Below are 20,982 nucleotides of genomic sequence, written 5' to 3' on the forward strand. Positions count from 1 at the left end.
TATAAGGATTAAATGAGAGAATGTTATAGAAGCACCTGGCTTAGTGGCATAAGGCCTAATAGTAGAGCCAGAATCTGGCTGGTATGGGACTAAAGAGAAGAATTTGCTAGTTATTTATTATTATTGTTATTGTTGTTATCATCCGGAACCAGAAAAGAGAATTTATTGGTTGCATGACTGGGCAATCCAGCTGTGCAGCAGACTGGGACCTGGATGGATCCAGAGGCATTAGAACATTGTCTTGCTCTCCGTCTCTCAGCTTTGCTTTCCTCTGAGTATTAGTCATGGTTCCAGTAGGAAATAGAAGGCCCACTCAGAAGGGCTGATTGAAGGGAGTTTAATAATGGGTCTTTTTACAAAGACATGAGGGGGATTAAGGGAAACCAGCAAGAGATGATGAAGCACCCAGGGCTTGCAACATCTGGAACCCCTTCCCTCTCCTTGGCCTGAAGGAACAAGGTAAGATTTGACTTTACCAGACTAGGTGAGAGCTATAGTTGTAGGAGAGGAGTGGTGGCCTTTGGTAGAGGAACACAGCTACTGCCAATCCACAACCCAACAGGGAAGAAGCCAGGGGAATATATACCCTGTCCTTTCTCTCCTTCTCCTCCTCTGATCTTCTGCTGGTGCCTCCCATTGCATGTACTCAACTAGAGGGCAAGGGAGTCTGATTGATGCTAACCATAAAACCAACCTCTTGACGCACAGAGCACAACGGAGAAGGGTGGACCTGGAGGGGCAAAGAGGATATCCAGCACACTCTGTATTGCATTCATTCTTGGAAAGGATCTCTCCACATTGCAGCCAGAACCTCTAGTCTCATTTGGTTCTTAGCCCCTGCAATCTTAAAAGGAGCGACAAGGACCATCTATCTCCATTTCCATAGCAACTCTAGAAGGCGTTGACTGGCGCGACATCACAAGAAGAATCTTTAAATGGAAATTGGAGACAGGCTACTTGATACTCCACCCTATTCCTGTTCTCAACAGCCTTCTCCCCATTATCCTGTGGCTTTTTTCCCTTTCAGCTTACTGGTTATCACCTAGGGACTTCATTTAATTCATGTAATGAAAACTCAAGAACAGTGGTAATAAACCAGTGAAGTTTATTTCTTCTTATATATCAAGATGTCCAGAGTAGGGCAGGTCCAAGTTGGTACAGTGGCTTGAGAAAGTTATCAGAGGCCCAGGCTCCTTCACCACCTGCTCCGCTATCCTTAGCCTGTGGCTTTTGGCCTTGTGGCTGAAAGGTGCTGCTCCACTTCCAGCCTCACATCTGTGTTCCAGACTGAAAGAAGTGAAAGGAACTGTCAAGGAAGAAGGGGCAGCTTCTACATCAGGAAGACAGAACTTTCTTATAAGTCCCTAGGACATGTCCATTTCGATCTCGTATGGCAGAACTGTGTCACTTCTGCTGTGAAATAGAAATGGACATGTCACATGGCTGCCCTTGCTGCACAGGAGGCTGGGAAATGTAGTTGTTTGGCTGGGATGATTGTCATTTGGAAGCAATCAGGTTTCTATTAATAAGGATAAAGTGGAGAGTAGATATTGGGTGGAAAACTAGCAGAGTCATGGACCAATGGCACCTGTGTCCCTGGCTTTCACATTTGAAGGTGGCACCATGTTTTGAGGACTTGCATGGACTAGAGGAAAGCCTTAAATACCGTCACTCAGAAAAGAGAAACTGGGTCTAGATCTAAATAACAAAATCCTTCAGAGACAGTTCCAAAAACATTTAATAAGCTTCTACTATGTACACTGTCCTTATATTAGTGCCTGCTCCCAGAAAATGTGCTTACCTAAAGATGACTGAAGAAATATCTTCAAAATTGTTTACATTGTTTGTTGGTATGCTTATAAACCTCAAAAAGGACTCATGCATATTTCATCTAACACAAGCAGTCAACTAACCTCTCTTCCTTTGTCCTACTCAGACACGTGGGCACAGTAAGTGTATAATTTAAATCTCTCTGCTCTCTTTAGAGGAAAAGAACGAAGTTCATTGCCTGTGATTTTCTGACTGAGTGGTTATACAAGTAAGTTGTTCGTGTCTTTGAATATTCAACGACCCTAAGGATTCAGTCATGTTAATTTGCAAGCAGAATGGCAACAATTGACTTGAATTCTTGCTTATTGTTTTCTTGTCACTCAAACCCATGATCAGTCATAATCCAAAGAGGATAGACGAGCCATTCACAGAATTCTTCTCCATTCCGTTTGTGGCCGAGTGGCTAAAGCATCAGTAAGTACCGACACCAAGCTTCAAATAATTTATTCCTAATTTTAAGAATGATTTAATGATAGCTTTCTCCAATCTAAGAGAGCTAATTCATTCAGTCCACCCAGGATCCCAGGTCAGTTATATTTGTGTCTCTTGTCTCTGTGGTGATTTTCAGTCTAGGGGAGTGCATTGTATCTCTGCAGTGATTATTCCAGAAGGACTTCAGAAATAAAGCTTTTAAACATTTCTGTCCTAGGTAATTGATCTCCTCTCTCTTTCTCCTCCTTTCTGTCTCTCTGTGCCCCCTGCCTCTCTCTTTGGAGGTCATTATGCCTCAGGAAATACTCCTATCTTTCTAAATACTCGTTTTTAGCTATATTAGTAATTCATGCATCAGTTCTCCATTTAAAATATTTGACTGTCATTCTACTCTGAATCTTCTCTCCTCACGGAGGTAATTAGCTTGGTATGGAGAATATCCTTCCAGATCTCTTAAAATTAATTGTCTAACTCTGTAAGATTAGTTTATATCCATATAAAATTAGTAATAATACTTTATGTGACCTGTTTTTCATCAGTGATGTAGCAGTGGTGATGATGACAACAGCTAGTGTTTATTGAGTACCTGTATCATTTATTGAGTGCCTGTGCATTTAACATGAATGAGCTAATTTAACCCTCCTAACAAGACTGTGACAGTTCCATTCTATAGGAGAGGAATTCTGTGTATCATTCTGTGACTTGCTTTTATTGAGGTCAAATACATACTTCTGAGATCTAGTCATATTGATTTGATTCTATCTAATTCATGCCTTTTGATGGCTTTGTAGCATATCTCATTTCTGGATATGCATACTTTATTTGTCCAAGAAAAAATTTATTGAGTACCTATTCTGTGCCAAACATCATTCTTGGTGCTGGAGATAGAGCAGTAAACAAGGTAGCCAGATAACCCTGCCTTCATGGAGCTTATATTCTTGTGTGGATGAGACACAGTAAGCAAATAAATAAGTGCTTTAGGGAAAAATGAAGGAGCCCTGGTGGCACAGGGTTAAGTGCTCAGCTGCTAACCGAAAGGTCAGTGGTTAGAACCCACCAGCTGCTTCACGGAAGAAAGATGTGGCAGTCTGCTTCCATAAAGATTACAGCTTTGAAAGCCCTATGGGGCTGTTCTACTCTTTGGTATATGATCGCTTTGTGTTGGAATTGACTTAATGGCAACACTTTAATTTTTGTTTTTTTTTTTTTGTTTTTTTTGATATGGAAAAATAAAGCAGGAGGAGGGGAATACAGAGTATTGAGGGAGCTCAATTGTACATAGATGGTCAAGAAAGACCTCACTAGAAGGTGACTTTCAAGCAGTGCTCCACTATTTTAAGCCATAATGGAAGAAAAGGTAACTTAATTTAGAGAAAATAATATATATTTAGCCTATTGCTTTGAAAATGTTTCCCTGCCAGCCCTTTGCAAGAACAATGTCAGGAAAGTGAAGCACCAGGAAATCGGGTGAGGATTTCAAAACCACATATTAAACAGAGTGGAGACCTTAAATAAGACCCTTAGTACTGAAATGCCATATATTTTGCATAAATCTACCCTTTTTGAGAGTGCATTGTTAAATAGTTTCTTGGCTAGGTTTTGCAATTTTGAGAACTAAACCCCCCACATATTATTAGGTTTTTTTGTTTTCCCATCTGAGAATAACTACACATTAAAAGGAGAAGGACATTGGAAAACCTTATATTTTATTGAGCTGCTAAACCTGTGCCTAGTTTTGTCCACCATGAAACAGAAGGCCCCACAATTTATAGACCATAAATGACTAGTAAATGAGAGATTTGTATATATTTTCCTAAGACAAGGTTTTATTGGTGTCATTTTCCAAGTTGCTGCTTTGCCTTGAAAATGAAACATGTTTTCCCACTCGTAATAACCAGGTGAGGTTGGTCTTAGGCAAATATGGTGGCTGTTGGGGGCAAGAGCCTGGTGGTGGGCATTTTGAGCAGGACTTAAAGGTGCAAGTTGGAGGAAGATAGGCTGTAAGGGAGAGACTCTGTAAGGGTTCTTTAAAGAAAGTAAAATATGAACTAGTACTTCCCAGCAGTATTGGATTGTGGTTAAGAGCATGTGCTTCGGGGACAGTTTTCAAGTTTCCACTCCACCACTTACTAGCCATATGGCCTTGGGTAAATGTCTTAGTTATCTATGGCTATGTAACAAATTGCTCTAAAACTTAGTAGCTTAAAACAATAAATATTTATTATCTCACAATTTCAGCGGGTGAGGATTTTGGTAGCAGCTTAGTTTGGTGGTTCTGATTCAGGGTCTCTCATGAGGTTGTCATCAGCATGTAGCCAGGGCCACAGTCAGCTGAAGGCTTGACTGAGGCTGGAGAATCCTCTTCCAAGATGGCTCACTCTCATAGTGCTGGTTGTTTTTCCCCACGTGGGCCTGGAAACCTCAGTGTTCCCCTATACGGGCTTGGAAACCTCAGTTTTTCCCCACATGGACCCAGAGACCTCAGTTTTTCTCTGACTGGGCCTGGAGACTGCAGTTTTTCCCCATCTGGGCCCAGAGACCTCAGTTTTTCCCTGTCGGGGCCAGGAGACCTCAGTTTTTCCCCATCTGGGCCTGGAAACCACAGTTTTTCCCTGTCTGGGCCTGTCTGTGGGATGCTTGAATGTCTTCCTGACATGCTGACTGGCCTCTTGTCAGAGTGAGAGACTCAAGAGAGTGCAAGGAGGAGGCCACAATGCCTTTCATGACCTAGGCTTAGAAGTCAAACACCCCCACTTCCACCACAGTCTGTTAGTTAGAAGCAAGTCACTAAGTACAGCCCAATTACCACATTCAGGGGGAGGCTCCACCTTTTGAAGGGAGGAAAAAAAAAAAAAAACAATTGCCCTGGAGTTGACTGCAACTCATGGTGACTTCATTTGTGTCAGAGTAGAACTGTGCTCTATAGGGTTTTCAATAGCTGATTTTTAAGAAGTAGATCACCAGGGCTTCCGTTTGATGCGCCTCCAGGTGGACTCAGACTTCCAGTCTTTCAGTTAGCAGCCCAGTGCATTAACTATTTGCACCACCGAAGGACTCCTTGAAGGGAGGAGTACCAAAAAATTTGTGGACATGTTTTAGAAGCATCACAGCAGTTCACTCTCTAAGGCTGTTTCCTCATTAGTCAAATGGGTTTGTTAGGAAAATGCAGTGAAATGATGAACCTACAAATGGGATCATGAGCAGACCCAAAACGTATTGAGAGTTAAATAAATGGTGAATAACGGCTACTGTCATTGAAGTGGACTTAGGAAGAGAGAGATCGGGCAAAAAGGGCATTCCAGGCCAAAGGCACAAAGGTGGGAGAAGTCAGGGCATGGTCCAAGCACAGTGAGAAAACCAGTGTAACTAGCTTATAGAGCCTGTGATTATATAGGGATAGGATGGCAAAAAAGGCTGGAAGGAAGTTAAAGGATGGATTATGGTTTTCAGTAAAAAGATGACGTTTAGGTATTATTCCATTAGCAGAGAGCGTTCCAAGGCTTTTGAGCAGAGGTGTAAAGTGATCAGACTGTGTTTTAGCAAGGTAACTCCTGGGGCAGTGTAGGGGATATATGAGTTTGGGGAGATCCTGGGGTCAGGATACTGGTACTGAGGTGATGGTAACAGCCCTGAAGAAAGGTATCTTGAGCTAGGGCACTGGGAGTAGACAAAGGACACCAGATGGGTTTAGGAGTAAGGAGGGGTGTACCTGAGAGGGTGAGATTTTCTACCGAGCAAATGGTAGGCCCATAATGGAAGAGAGATACCTAGCTGGAAAATCAGGTTTAAGGATGCCTATTCCTATCTGGGGCACATTGAGATTGAGGTGCCTCTAGGACATCCATATTGGAAACATTGGCCTGCCCCTTAGAAATGGAGTCTGGAGAGAGACATTTATTTGGGAATCTTGAGATCCCCATGTCAAATATGTGGACTGAGCCAGGATGGGCAAGGGCTAAGTTTGGGGGCCCCCAGAGTTGGCTCCAGTAATTCTATGAAGGAGGCACTTACTTGAAGTTATGTGGTCAACAGTGGTGACCACAGCTGGTCTTGCACTTGAGTTTGCAAAGCAAGCCAGTGTTTCAACTTACAGTCTCTGTTGATTTGCCGTGGCTGGTGGGGAGACAGTTGGAGTAATGGAGACTATGGTCAGACTGAAGGCCTCCTCCTAGGGATCCCCTACATTTTAAAATGGAATTTTGGGCTTTGTAAAAATGATACATGCTCACTGAAAAAATTCAAACCATACAGAAAAAAAGAAAAAGGCATAAATCACCTAAGAGGTTATCTCCCACGTAGAACCATTGTTGACATTTTAGTGAACTTCTTTTCGGATACTTCTCTATGCATGTATACACACATATAGATATAAGAAGATGTATATTTATTTCTCTGAGGGAGACCTAAGAGTGAGAGAAAATTTGAGGCAGAGGGAAGAAAAGTTGAGAAAGTTAATGGTAAGTACTATGATTCTGCTCAGTTATGTAGGTGTGATGGCATCTAATGAGAGGGAGGCCGAGGCAGGTTCTGGAATTTAGGGGCAGGGGAGGGGAGCTGCAGCAGCTGCTGTGGTGAAACCGACAGGGAATCAGCTTGGGATAAATAGGGATGGCCCAGCTGATGGCCTGCATTGTGGTGCATATAAACGCCTGCTTAGTGATTGTCTCCAGCAAACCCTCTGCAACCCTGGCCAAGTCAATTGAGTAAAAGGTCTAGACTGGACCCCAGGACTCCATTGTTAGCTTTTCTAAATACAATATCTTACATTTTTCTCATAAAGTACCATAGTCCCTGTCTTAGTTATCTGCTGCTGCTGTAACAGAAACACCACAAGTGGGTGGCTTTAACAAACACATTTTCTCACAGTTTAGGAGGCTAGAAGTCTGAATTCAGAGTGCCGGCTCTAGGGGGAGGCTCTCTCTGACAGCTCTGGAGGAAGGTCCTGGTCTCTTTTCAGGTTCTGTTACCTGGTTCCTTGAAGAGCTCGTGTGGCGTGGCATCTGTCTTCCCCCATCTGCTCTCTTTTTTGCTGCTTGTTCAATCTGCTCTTTTATATCTCAAAAGAGATTGATTTAAGATACACCCTACACTAATACTGCCTCATTAGCATAACAAAGAAAACTCATTCCCAAATGGGATTATAACCACATTTATAGGGGTTGCAGTTATGAACAATAACAAAATACCAGCGGTTTAACCCAATAATAGTATTTATTGCTTACACAAAGACTGATGTAAGTTGGACAGCCCTCTTCCAAATTATAGCTATACCTTCTGGAACATGTGACCTTTGAGGTCCCTGAAGCAAAGGAAGAAAAGAATGGAGGATGCACCCCAGTTCTTAACCTTCTTAGCCCAGAAGGTTCTTAACTCCTCCCCTCTCCTCACAGAGCAAGGTCCCAAACCAACTGCAAGGGAGGCTAACATATGTTAGGGAGCACATGGTGTTCAGTGAGTGCTTACTGTCCTGGCCAGAGCCATATTTCAGAGAAATAACTGAGGCCCAGAGAAATTAAGTTATTTGTGCAAGGTCACAAGCTAATAATAGCAGAGGCAGGATTTGAACCCAGGCAGCCTGGCTCCAGAGTCCATGCTGCTAAGAGCATGGTGAACTACTGTGCTCTCTACTCCCTGTTATGTCATATGGCACTGGAAGTGATAAGTACAAAGGTTGGGGGAAAACTGGCTATGTGAGACTGATGGAAGGATGTTGTTCTTGTTGTTAGATGACATTGAGTCAGTTGCAACTCATAGCAACCCTGTGTACAATAGAAAGAAACACTGTCCAGTCCTGTGCCATCCTCACAATCATTATTAAGCTTGAGCCCATTGTTGCAGCTGCTGTGTCAGTCCATCTCGTTGAGGGACTTCTTCTTTTTCGCTTTCCCTCTCCTTTACCAAGCATGATGTCCTTCTCCAGGGACAGGTCCCTCCTGATAACATGTCCAAAGTATGTGAGACAAAGTCTTGCCATCCTTGCTTCTAAGGAGCATTCTGGTTGTACTTTTTCTGAGACAGATTTGTTCGTTCTTTTGGCAGTCCAAGGTGTATTCAGTATTCTTTGCCAATACCATAATTCAAAGGCATCAGTTCTTCTTTGGTCTTCCTTATTGATTGATACTATGTCTTATATGCGTAATTTAAGGAACATTAAGGGGAAATGTAGATTAAATGTGATTTTCATCTTATACCGTGACTTTGGAATATACTCCTGGGTAAAATCTAACTCCATATATATTATGTGTATACTAGCATTTATTGCCTCAAATAATCCTGTTTACCAGCCTTGGAAGCCATCTAAAATGTGAGTTGGGTCTTATTTTAATGTTCTTGGTAAGACAGATTCTACCAAGCCCAGCTGCCTCCAATGCTTGATGTCATTATATTGTCAGCTCACAGCTGGTAGGTTGGGATAATTTGTCACGGGTGGCTGCCGATTGCTTATCACATAAATGATGGGCCCTTCTCCCACAAGTGCCACCATAATTTAGCATACTCTTCACTCTGTCCGCCCCTTCTCAGTTACTCTTTTCTTTTCCATGATTTTTTTTTATAGCTACATTTTTATGTAGCCAGGGACAACATTTAGGCTTATAAAAATAACAGATTTATCATGTGTAAAAAATACATAGTTGTTAAATAAACTAAGCAGTGAAACGAGAATGTTTGAAATCAAGGACTATCATGGAATTAAATAACTCTAGAGTTAAAACATCTTCCAAAAGGGTGTTTCACTCCGGATGGCAGGAACATGGATTTAAAAAAAATTCTCTCCTTTCCACTACACTTGGAGCTTTGTGGTTATAAGCCTTGAGCTGCTGGGGGCAACCACTTGAAAAGATTGTACCAGAGACAACAGCAGAACTGAAAGGTGGAGAGAGGTTGAGTCGGCCTGACCTTGTTTGGAGCCTCTCTTCCTGGCCATGCCTCAAGCCAATTCTATCACTTGTTAGTGAAGTGAGCCAATAAATACCTTGACTCGCTTAAGCCAAGGAGCCCTGATGGTGTAACGGTTAAGCACTCAGCTGCTAACCCACCCAGCAGCTCCATGGGAGAAAGGCCTGGTGATCTGCTCCTATAAAGATTACAGCCTAGAAAACCCTATGGGGCACTTCTACTTTGTCACATGAGGTCACTATGAGTCAGAATCAACTCGATGGCACTTAGCAACAACATGCTTAAGCCAGTTTGAGTAAAATTTCTGATATTTGCAAATGAAAGAGTCCTGACTGATACTTCTCCTACATGGTATTGCCCCAGCTACCCTCCAGTCCTCTGTATTAGGCAGCTTTCTCTAGGTTCTGCTGCAGTAACAAACCACCCCCACATCTCAGTGCCTTATAATCACATAGGTTCATTCTTCATCCTTGTTCCATGTTGGCTGCATGTCAGCTTTGGTTCTGCTCCACAGCTCTTTTCGTTCTGGGGCCCAGGATGAAGGAGCAGCCCCATCTCAGTCTCCAGCAGAGGGAGAAGAACAGTGGCTGCACAGTGCAACGGCAAACTTCCCTTCTGCTCACATTTCATTGGCCGATGCAAGTTGTATGGCCAAGTTTAGTATCAGTGGTGTAGGGAAACGGGACTCCCACAGAGAAGAACGGCAAGGCACATGGCAAAGAGTAGTGATGTACAATCCTCTAACAGGGTTGTTATTGTTGTGTGTCATCAGTTCTAACTCATCAATTCTAACTCATGGCGACCCCCATGTGTTACAGAGTAGAACTGCTCCATAGGGATTTCTTGGCTGTAATCTTTACAGATCACCAGGCCTTTTCTTTGGTGGTGGTGCTGGTTGGGTTTAACCTGCCAACCTTTCAGTTACCAGCCGAGTGTAAACTCTGCTACCTAGAGATCTTTCTTATAGGGAAAGGAGCAAATAACTGGAAACAAGAGCACAGTCTACCACATGCTTGAATCAAAACTTGATGAGGGTGTTTTTCCCCCACCTTTCAATAGTGGTGGATTACATCATGTCTCCTAGTGACTTTACTCCTATTTATAAATCCAGCACCATTTCATAGCATATAGTCCTGACTAAACCAACCAATCAGAAGCAGTGAAATTATTTGCTCCCGTACCCAGAACTGGAGAAGTTTAGATTTTCATTTTGACCGAAAAGAATTGCCCTAAGAATTGGTCAGATTCATTTGCAAAAATAAATGACTAAATAAGCACAAGGAACAAAAGTGCACTGCTGCCTTTCTGGTCGCAGGTCCCAGGGGAGGAGGTGCATGAAAGACATCATTAAAGCTGAGACCTTCAATGAAACAAAGGTTGTGTTTCAGAAGAGAAAAGAAAAGGTTGCTTTGGGTGAAATGTCTTTTCAACTAAGTTCTACCCTTGCAAAAAAAGAAAATCCATGTTGGTGAAAAGTATCTTACGACCAAAAACTGAGGTGAAAATAAACGTGTCACCACCATGCCATTTGAGGACAAGCACAAGCTGTGTGACTGTCTGTTTGTGCTGAGGTTAACAGTGGGGCCAAAATGCTTATGCCTGTAAAATGGCACAGGAAGCTGCATGCATTTTGCACTAAAGATGGTAATTAAACGGTGGCACAGCGGAGAATTTTCTGTCATTCCCTGTTGATAGAAAAAAAAAAATCCTTTTAGTTTATTTTATCCGATGGAAGGGTAGTTTTTGTCTCAGTAGTTCAGAGTCCAGAGAGTCTTGTGAGAATAGTAAGTCATCTTTGCTCTTTGTATTAGCATTTGTCTTCAAACAGGAAGGAAGGGGAGCTGTTTCCTGAATGCAGGATACTCTGAGATGTATAAATCCTCCAAGTGCCTCCCTCTCACTGGGGGTTTGACACGTGGGTGGCCTTTCCTCTAGCGCACACAGTGCTGCTTCCTTCCCTTCTTCCTGCCGTTTCTAGATATGACTATTTGGGAACAAGCCCAGAGAGCCTGGGTGAGGCACCATGGTGGACACATATGGGTTCCAATTTTAGCTCTGCCATTTATTAGCTGGTTTATTAGTTTCCTATTCCTATTCCTATTCCAAATTAACAAAAGCTTGGTGGCTTAAAACAATACAGATTTAGTCTCATAATTTTAGGGGTCAGGAGTCCAAAATCAGTTTCATTGGGCTAAAGTTGTGGTGTCAGCAGGTCTGGTTCCTTCTGGAGGCTCTTGGGGGAAAATCCAATTCCTTGCCTTTTCCAACTTCTGGAGGCCACCTGCATTCTTTGGCTCCCAGCCCCTTCTTTGCATCACTCCCTTCTCTTACTTCTGTTGTCGTATCTGTAGTAGTGTCTCCTTCTGCTTCCCTTTTATAAGGACACTGGTGATTACATCATTGGGCCCACATGGATAACCTAGGATACTCTCCTCATCGCAAGATCCTTAATTTAATCACAACTGCAAGTCCCTTTTGCCATGTAAAGGAACATAGTCACATGGTCTGGGGATTAGCACATGAGCATCTTGGGGGGCCATTATCTAGCCTGCCACAGCTAGGCAACCTGAAACTAGTCCCTTCATATCTCTGAGCCTCACTCCTCTCTTCTATAACATGGATATGGTAATAACACCTACCTTGTAGAATTGTTTTGAGGGTTATAGATGGTATTAGTTAGAGTTCTTCGTTGGCAAGCAACAGAAATTTAAGAGCTATTTAAGAAAAGTGCATATATTGAATAGTACTACCATAACTCACAAACATGAAGGAAAAGTAAGGACCTGGCCTTGGAAAATACAGGAACCTGAGCAGATCTGGGGAGCCAGTAGCGCAAGCTAATGACCTGGCTTTTCAAGACGGTGTTGCCCAGATGAATCCTCTTGATCTGTGTCAGACTACTCAAGATTTTCGCTCCAGGAAGAAAGCATCTGCTTGGCTAAGCTTGGGTCTCAGGTGCACTCCTTGGCCAAGGAAGGGGCAAGGTGCTGTGACCCACAGTCCCCCAACACAGGGAGGGAGGCTGCCAAAGCAAAATCTGAGGATGATACACAAGAAGAGGGGAGGGTATCATGGGCAGATCAGAAGTAAAAATATTCGTTGCAGGGGGCTAATAGTAGATGCTCAAAGAGCGATGTTGTTTTTGTTGTATACTGTTGAGTCAATTCCAACTCATAGCAACTCCATGTGGAACTGCTCCATAGGATTTCCTACATTATTCTTTATGGGAGCAGACTGCCAGGTCTTTTCTCCCACAGAGCCACGAGATGGGTTCAAACTGCTGACCTTTTGGTTAGCCACCAAGTACTTCACCATTGCACCACCAGGACTCCTTCAAAGAATGATGGCTTTTATTTTACCCTTCATCTTAAGAGAACAGCCGTTAGCACGATGAAATACCGGGTAGTGGAAAGAATCAGCAAGCAAAGGACAGAATATCTGCATTTAACCTCAGCTCTGCCACGGATAACTTCTGAAATTAAGAAAGTTTTCCATTTCCTTATGTAGAATAATATTCATTCACTCAAAAATATTTGTTGAATGTCTGCAATGTGCCAGGCACTTTTCTATTCACTTTTCTGTGAATAGAGTGGAGAACAAGAGAGAGAAAAAGTCTTGATCCCCATGCAGCTTATATAGTTACAGGAAGACAGACAATAAGTAGACTAACAAATAAACAGTGTATAATGTCAAGAAGTCTGTTATGGGTTGAGTTATGTCCCCCCAAAATACATGTTGTAAATCCTAACCTCTATGCCTGTGGTTATAATCCCATTTGGGAATGGGTTGTTTTTGCTATGTTAATGAGGCAGGATGAGTGTAGGGTTGTCTTAGTCGTCTAGTGCTGCTGTAACAGATATACCACAAGTGCATGGCTTTAACAAAGAGAAATTTATTCTCAGTCCAGCAGGCTACAAGTCCAAACTCAGGGTGACAGCTCCGGGGAACATTTCCACTGTTGGCTCTGGAGGAAGGTCTGTATCATCAGTCTTTCCTTGGTCTGGGAGCTTCTCTGTGCAAGAACCTTAGGTCCAACGGACGCGCTCTGCTCCCAGTACTGCTTTCTTGGTGGTATGAGGTTCTCTCGTATATCTCAAAAGAGATTGGCTTAAGACACTATCCAATCTTGTATACCTCATCAGTATTACTGCCACTAATCCATCTTATTATATCATAGTGACAGAGTTTACAACATATAAGGAAATCACATCAGATTACAAAATGGTACACAATCATACAATACTGGGAATCATGACCCAGCCAAGTTGACAGATATTTTTGGGGGACACAATTCAATCCATGACAAGGGTGTATCTTGAGTCAATCTCTTTTGAGATATAAGAGAAGTTAAACAAGCAAGTGAGCGAGCAGAGATGGGGGAAGAGAGATGCCCAGCCACATGAAGTTTGCCCAGGAGCAGACACTGTGAAGAGACAAGGAGCTGCCCCCAGAGCCAACAAAGAGAGAGAGCTTTCCCCTAAAACTGGTGCCCTGAGTTCAGACTTCTAGCCTCCTAAACTGTGAAAAAATAAATTTCTCTTTGTTAAAGCCATCCAGTTACAGTGTTTCTATTATAGCAGCACTAGATGACTAAGACAAAGTCCCAGGTGCTTTAAATAAAATACAGCAACGTAAGCGGATAGTCAGTAGCTGGGGAAGGTCCATTTCTCTGAGGAGATGATGCTTGCGTCAGGGACTGAATGACAACCTGAGGGAGCTACCCATAGGGAGATCTGAAGGAAGATTATTGTAGACCAAGGGAACAACCCATGCAGAGGCCCTTAAAGGGGAACAAGCTTGGCCAGTGAGGCAAAGGGGAAGAGGGAGACCGAGAGAGTGGTAGGAAATGAAGTCAGAGAGGGCTGGGTAGCCTGGGACCAGCTTGGTCAGGGCCTTAGGTGCTATGGTAGAGTTTGGATTTTTTTTTTTTTTCATCTTCCAGGTATGATAGGAAATTATTAGGAGGGTTTTGAGTGGGAGAGTGTTGTAATCTGATTTATCTTTTGAAAAGATCACTCTGGTGGTTGGGGGTGGAACTTGACCGAAGCCAGCTCCCTGCCATCGGGCAAGCAGGGAGGCAAGTGAGAAGGCACCTGCAGGCGGGAGATAATGCAGCTTGGAGGAGAGGAGGTAAGAAGAGGTTGCATTGGGATGTATTTTAAAGTTGGAACCAAGAAGAGTTGTTGATGGATTGGATGTGGGTGAGAGAGTGAGAGAAGTCAAGCATGACTCCAGGGTTTCGGGCCTGAGCAACCAGCTGAATGGGGAGCCATTGACTGAAATGGAGTCAGGTTGGGGGAAGTAAGAGTTTTATCTTGAAACCATAATGGGTTTACTGAAGTATCACAACTAACTGGGAATAAAAACATAAAGAGTTTTTTTCTTTTTCCCCCCAGTAACTGCCCACTGTACTACGTTGAATCCCTCTTCCCACCGGCCAAATTCTGTAACTTCCAGGTTGCTCTGTGTTTTTGATTATCTCATTTCACAATTAGGATTCATCCTGTTCATTTTTAAATTCTTAGTCTTCAGTCTCATACTGAATGGAAAGCCCATCTTCCCTCCTTGCCCCCAGCTCCAGCCACAACTGCCTATGATTCAGGAGTCCTCAAACTTAGAAAAGGGAGGACCACTTCTTTATTTTCGCCTGTCTCTGACTGAAATTTAGTCTCTCCTTTAATTATGAACCTGGGCGACAAACCTTGGTAGTATCTGCAGTATCTGTGACGGTGTCACTGATAGAAATCACAGATATTTTCCTATCACATTACATTTGCTGCAGATATTTTGAAATATCATTTGCATTTATCACCCCTTTCAAATTACAGTAGTTAATCGACCTGCCATTAGCTCTTATTATTTACTGCATAATTTAGAAAGCACATATATTACTATATCACCAATTGTTTTTTAATATTTTGATAACTACATTTCAATATAATTATTTGCTTTGTAATCCTGTGTATGGTCAATCTGTTTTTCACAGATTCTGTATTTGTTCCTTGCTAAAATTTATTTGTGTTCCCCAGATCAGTATTCACAGGTCTTTCGAGGTCATTCGTGGATTGTGTGCAGAATGGTGAAAAATTTGGGGAGCTTACCAGAAAAAGGGGTAATGGATCATGGTCAGCCAATAACGTCGATGTCCATTATATCTTTTGTTGTTTCCAAACATCCATGCTCTAGAGATTATTGTATGTTAATGAATTATTGGCTTACATACCTCAAAGAAACCCTCACCATATTTCTGAAAGGAACCTTGCCATACTTCCTTTGTTGAAATATCTTGAAACAGAAAAATAATGCCCCATTCATGTTTTCCGTAAGTCACGTTAGAGAAAACATGAGGTAACCAGTTACAAAGAGGTTAAATAGCATATCGATCTGGGCATATTTTATCAAAAAATACCAAGTATCGCAGCCCTCTTTTTTCAGGTCGTCGTACCTGAAACCCACGGTGGGGAGCACATGGCCTTGTAGCGCACTGTTATCTGGGCACAGATGCTGCTTCCAGTGATAGGGTTGGTAAAATGGTACTCAACTCTGTGTTTAACTAGGGGAATGATTCAGCCTGATGCTGGGGTAAATAAGTGCTTGTTGGTCTCCTAGGGTGGAGATTAGTGAGGGGGCAAACGCAAGATCACATCCTAGTAACTGTGATTTCTAAATGTGCTTCAAGGCTGCCAGACAGATACACAGCTGACCTCTTCCCCACTGGTTTTTGGAGCTATTCCCCACATAACAGAAGGCTGGAATTGAAAGAGTCCCATGAGGTTACATCCTAATGGCTAGTCAAATATGTCTGCAAATACATCTGTTGTACCTCTTCCAAATATTTTCAGTTCATAACTCAAGAGTGTGATGCCTCCAACATAGAGTGTTTGGGAAACCAGTTAGTGCTGAGGACAAGATCTGGTTAACATCTCTTTTGCTGAATACATTGGGTGGACATTATCAAATACTGTGCCACTGCATCTTTATGAATGATAGTTGATTAGTGTTTGTACTGTGGCACAATGGTTAAGCTCTTGGCTGCTAACTAAAGGATCACCGGTTCAAACCCACCAGCGGCTCTTTGGGAGAAAGACCTAGTGATCTGCTCCTGTAAGGATTACAGCCTAGGAGACTCTAAGGGGGAGCACTACTCTGTTATACAGGGTTGCTATGAGCTGGTATCAACTTTATGGTGCTCAGCAACAACAGTTGTCTATGTTATGGCTTTACATCTGGATTGTGCTTTCATGGTCTACAGAAACAACTTAATGTCTTACCTAATGAAAAGTGGATAGAATTTGAGATTAAATTTCAATGTAAAGCAAACTTTTCTCCTTCCTGCTTTATTCTGCTTACATGCAATTTTAGATGGTACCTCTTAGAGCTGTATAGAGAAATTGATAAAGACTAACTGTTCAGATCTTCTTAGTATGTATTCTGTGAGTATTCTATAGCATAACTCATTGCTGTCAAGTCAGTTCCAACTCATAGCAACCCTATAGGACAGAGTAGAACTGCCCCATAGGGTTTCCAGGAAGCAGCTACTGGATTTGAACTGCCGACCTTTTGGTTAGCAGCCGAGCCGTTAACCACAAGCCACAAGGGCCCCATTCTATAGCATATCTTCTTTATGTTCTGCAGATTTTTTACTTCACATCCAATAAAAGGAGGAAGAAGTGTACAGGTACGCACACACACAATCAGAAAAATAAGTTCCTGTTCCTTCTCCCAAGTACAGCATGGATTCTTATGGTTAAAATATATTTAATTCACATTTGAGGAAAAAAAAGGACATGACAAATGAGCATTACCAATAAAACGGTTTTTTTGGAAACATACTTAGCAGTACTGCTGTGCCTGTTTGAACATGCAAAAATGTCTGCTGTGGGGATGTCCAGTGTGAGTACTTGAGGAAGCTCAGCTGCCTTCTACTGTGATTGATGTGTGCATCTACCCCCCTGCAGGATGAGCGATTGCCTCTGATCTCTGTCTATTTTTATTTGACCTGAAGCCAGTTGCACTGATTCCAAGGAAGAGAAGCGGGCCTGGCACGGCTCCTGTCCCTGCTAGCCAGCCTGCTGAAATGATTGATAATTTCCAGGGACTACTCTCCGAAGATTCAGCAGTCCTTTTCATTTGGCCTGATTTACACTGGCTTTCTCATATTTATGCTTGCTTTGAGTACTAGACAGCACCGCATTATTTAGCCATGAAAGCAGCGATGTCACTGAAGGTGGCCTTGTATTACTGCTTAAAGGTCTATTAGAAATCTCATTTTGCTTTTTGGAGATGTCATTGTGATGCAAAGTGGTTTGGGGTTTCAGTACTGGTGAAAGCCCTTTGTTGGACCAGCCCAGCCTGTTGTATTCTAAGATTTGCAGTTCTCCTTCCCTATTGCTGTTCCCGAAACAGGAATCCTGTTACTTTGAGGATTTCATGACATCAATAGAGAAAAACATATTCAAAGCAGGAAAATTGGGCAGCTACAGAGAAAAGCACCATCAAATCTCACATACAAGTGACAAATTCCACTTGTTGAGTTGTCCTGATATGATTTCCCTGTGGAGGCTCAAACAAATGAGGATCTGCCAAGTTATTACTGTAAGGTTTAATGAAGAGGACATTTTCTATGATTATGTTTTTTTTCCCTGATTTTTTTTTCTTCTTCGAAGCAAAAGACTGTTTTCTTCTACTTAACACTCATAGCTGCTAGAATCCTGACTTCCATGTTGGTGACCGTGTGAGCTGACCCCCCTTCTCCTCTCTGGATCACTCCCTGTGTTTCCCAGGCAGCGTGCATTCTCAGGAGGAAGTGATCGGTGACCTTAAACAAGTTACTTTACCCTCTAAGCCTCAGTTTACTCCACTCAAAAAGAAGGATAGCAGTAGCTCATTATTATCGTTGTAAGGATTAAATGAAATGATGTGTGGAAAGGGCTAAGCACATTGCCAGGTACAGAGGCAACGGCTGCTTCCACAGATGATTTAGTGAGTGCCTACTATGTGCCAGACATTGTACTAAGAGTTGGGAGTACCAAGAAGAGCAAGCACAAGCCCAGTCCCTGCCCTCATGGAGCTTTCAGTCCAGTCCAGGTTTCAGGCATTAATTAGCTAACCACACAGATTATCTACTTCCATCTTACATCTCCAGATTAGGTCAGGGACTAGGAAGGACACTGACAGAGCACCATTGGGCCCTGATCTCATCAAAGGACATCTTTCAGTAAATAACATGTGCATGGAGATTGGAAGGAGTAAGAGTGAATGGACCAGGTGAAAGGTGTCAGGCTCCCACCAGCCCTTGTGGTGCCTTTGAGCAGATTAGGAAAAGTTGCCCCTTCCCTAGGGCAGAACACAGGGCTTCGAACCAGTTCATTCAAAGCCCTGCTGAGAATTTGCATTTCTACCCCAGATATACTGAATCACAATCTACAGTTTAACAAGATCCCCAGGTGATTCCTATATATAATAAATTTTGAGAGCCAGTGCTCTACTAGTGGCTCTCAGAATTGGTCTCTAACCAGTAACATTAGCATCTCCCGGAAACTTGTTAGAAATGCAAATTTTAAGCAGGAGCTCGTACCAGAATGAACCGGTTTAAAGCTCTGGGCAGAAGCGTGGCTGAGCAACCTGAGAATGGGCTGAGTTTCAGTAGCCTCTGGTCCATCTGCTGGGTGCCCTTGAGCAGAGACCAACCTGTACAACTCTACATGGCGGCCCTGGTTGGGAGTAGCAGTTGCTGGAGCAGAGGAAAGTGCCTCTGCAAAGGCCCTGATGTGGGAGGGAGCGTGCACATTTGAGGAAATGAGAGGACCAGCATGGCTGGAGTCCAAGGAGCAGGCCTGGTGGGAAGGGCATCTGAAGATCTCTCAGTAAATACCAGCTGGGGTTAATGCGTTATATAGCATTATGCTGAAAAACTCACTTCCACAACACCAAGGTCTGCTTAGAAACACCAAGGCCTCTCTAGAAATTGCTGATTTTCAACTAGTGAAGGGAAATCATTTAATGGGTATGATTTGTTGGTGTCACACAGTTGAGATTTAGAGACTAAGGACGGTAGAGGAGCAGAGCCACTGAGCGTGGACACGGGGAGCCCACCTGCCTCCAGTGGCCAGTCTCCAGCAGACTGGAATGCTCCCTTATAGCCAAGAGAGCACATATCCGGCAAGAAGAGGTGGAAACAAACAGGACTGAAAAACCAAATCAAAAAAAGCCACCACATTATGCAAATAAAAATGGAACTTGAACATTAGGGCAAGGTTTCTAACACTGCTGTCCTTCAGAGTGTGTAATTCTCTCTCCAAAGAAGTGGAAGCCTCTCCTTTCCTAGGTCTTTCGGAAAGGGCCCGCCCCATCAGGGAGCCAGAGACTGGCAGGGACACTGCGCTAGCTCAGAATGGTCTCGATAACCTCCGGGGCTGTTCCTGGCTTTGATTTCCTTGATTCTGGAATGATTCAAACGAGCATTCATTCATTCAGACAAATATATTGTATCAAAGTTTTTTTTTGTTATGTTTCTTTAGTCCAAGTTTAGAGGGAAACAAAACGCCAGGTCCTGGAGAATCATGCATTGTTGCTACTTAGCTTTGCAGCTAGCGCCAACCAGGCTGGGCATCTGCAAGCGTTTGCACAGTTGAGGTGTGGTATGTCAGCATGGCACCGAGACTGGAGCCTGGGCTTTGGGCTTGGACGGGTCCAGGCTCAGATCCTGGCTAGGCCACCTACAAGCTGGGTGGCCTTGGCAAGTTAGTCACTCTCTCTTGTTGCTGGTTGCCATCAAGTCGATTCCAACTCATGGTGACTGCATACGTACAGAGTAGAACAGTGCTCCACAGGGTTTTCGGAGTGAATGGACCTTTTGGAAGCAGATCGCCAGGCCTGTCTTCCGAGGGACCTCTGGGTGGGTTCGAATCAGCAACCTTTCAGGTAGTTAGTTGTTGAGCACTTAACCGTTTGTGCCACCAGGGACTCCTCTCTATGCAATGAGAATGACTGTAAGCTCAATGATGACTGTCATTAGGGAGGGCTGTGGGGCCTGAGCCCTGGGGAAGCTCTCACTTGCAAAGTCATTTCTGGGGAACCTGTCCTGGAGGCAGCCGCCTTGGGATTCACATCTTTCCAGAGGTCTGTACGTTTGTAGTGTATCTGAAAAGTCTTAGCCCTTGCTTTGCATGGGTAGCTGTTATTGGGGGAAATATAAAGGCACAGAATTAAGTCAGAATTGCAAGACCTTGTCAGCAGTTAGTGACTCTATAAAACTTGTAGGAAAAAAAAAATTTAACCATGATTTTTACCTGTGGTATCTATGACCAAAATCCCATCATAGACTGAAAAATCGTACGGGGTCAGACACTGTAAACTGAACCTAGTGTTTGAGATAGTTTATTGCTTATTAACACGTAGTAGTGGAACTGAAATGTGAGTGAATTTAAACCACATTATCAGAGGTAAATTCCAAGTTCTTGCTTTCAGGAAAGAGATGGACTACTTAATTTCCCTTCAGTAGAAAATCAGAAGAAGAGCCGTTTATTGTACCTCAATTATAATGTAATACTTAAAGGTTGCTTTTCCTCCATCTCTTAAATTATAGTCTTATTTCTCAATAACGTGTATGTTGCAACTTGAAGACTAACATACAATTTAACAACCTGAGCCTGCCCAAAGAAGAGCAGGCTAACCTGTGATTTAAGATTATGCTGGCTTAAAAAAAAAAAAAAAATCCATCCTGGATTTTAAAATAAAAAATGTTAACTCAAACACATAAGCTTTTCTATCAAAAATGACATAGTTGCTGTCTAAGAATGGGGATGGAAGAGGCACTTAATC

The 20,982-nt window shown here is 42.9% G+C and overlaps 1 protein-coding gene across 1 annotated transcript in view; it reads left to right on the plus strand.

Annotated features, from left to right (window-relative positions):
* The window catches only part of IQCK (IQ motif containing K), a 109,205-nt gene that overhangs the window by 49,218 nt on the left and 39,005 nt on the right, over positions 1 to 20,982 (plus strand). The window contains exons 5-6 of the mRNA XM_023728511.1: positions 1,986 to 2,038; positions 2,167 to 2,244. Coding sequence (XP_023584279.1) covers positions 1,986 to 2,038; positions 2,167 to 2,244 — 131 coding nt within the window. The remainder of the gene's footprint in view (positions 1 to 1,985; positions 2,039 to 2,166; positions 2,245 to 20,982) is intronic.

The sequence above is a fragment of the Trichechus manatus genome, unplaced genomic scaffold, assembly GCF_000243295.1.
Source record: "Trichechus manatus latirostris isolate Lorelei unplaced genomic scaffold, TriManLat1.0 scaffold00024, whole genome shotgun sequence".
In the NCBI taxonomy this organism is placed as follows: Eukaryota; Metazoa; Chordata; class Mammalia; order Sirenia; family Trichechidae; genus Trichechus; species Trichechus manatus.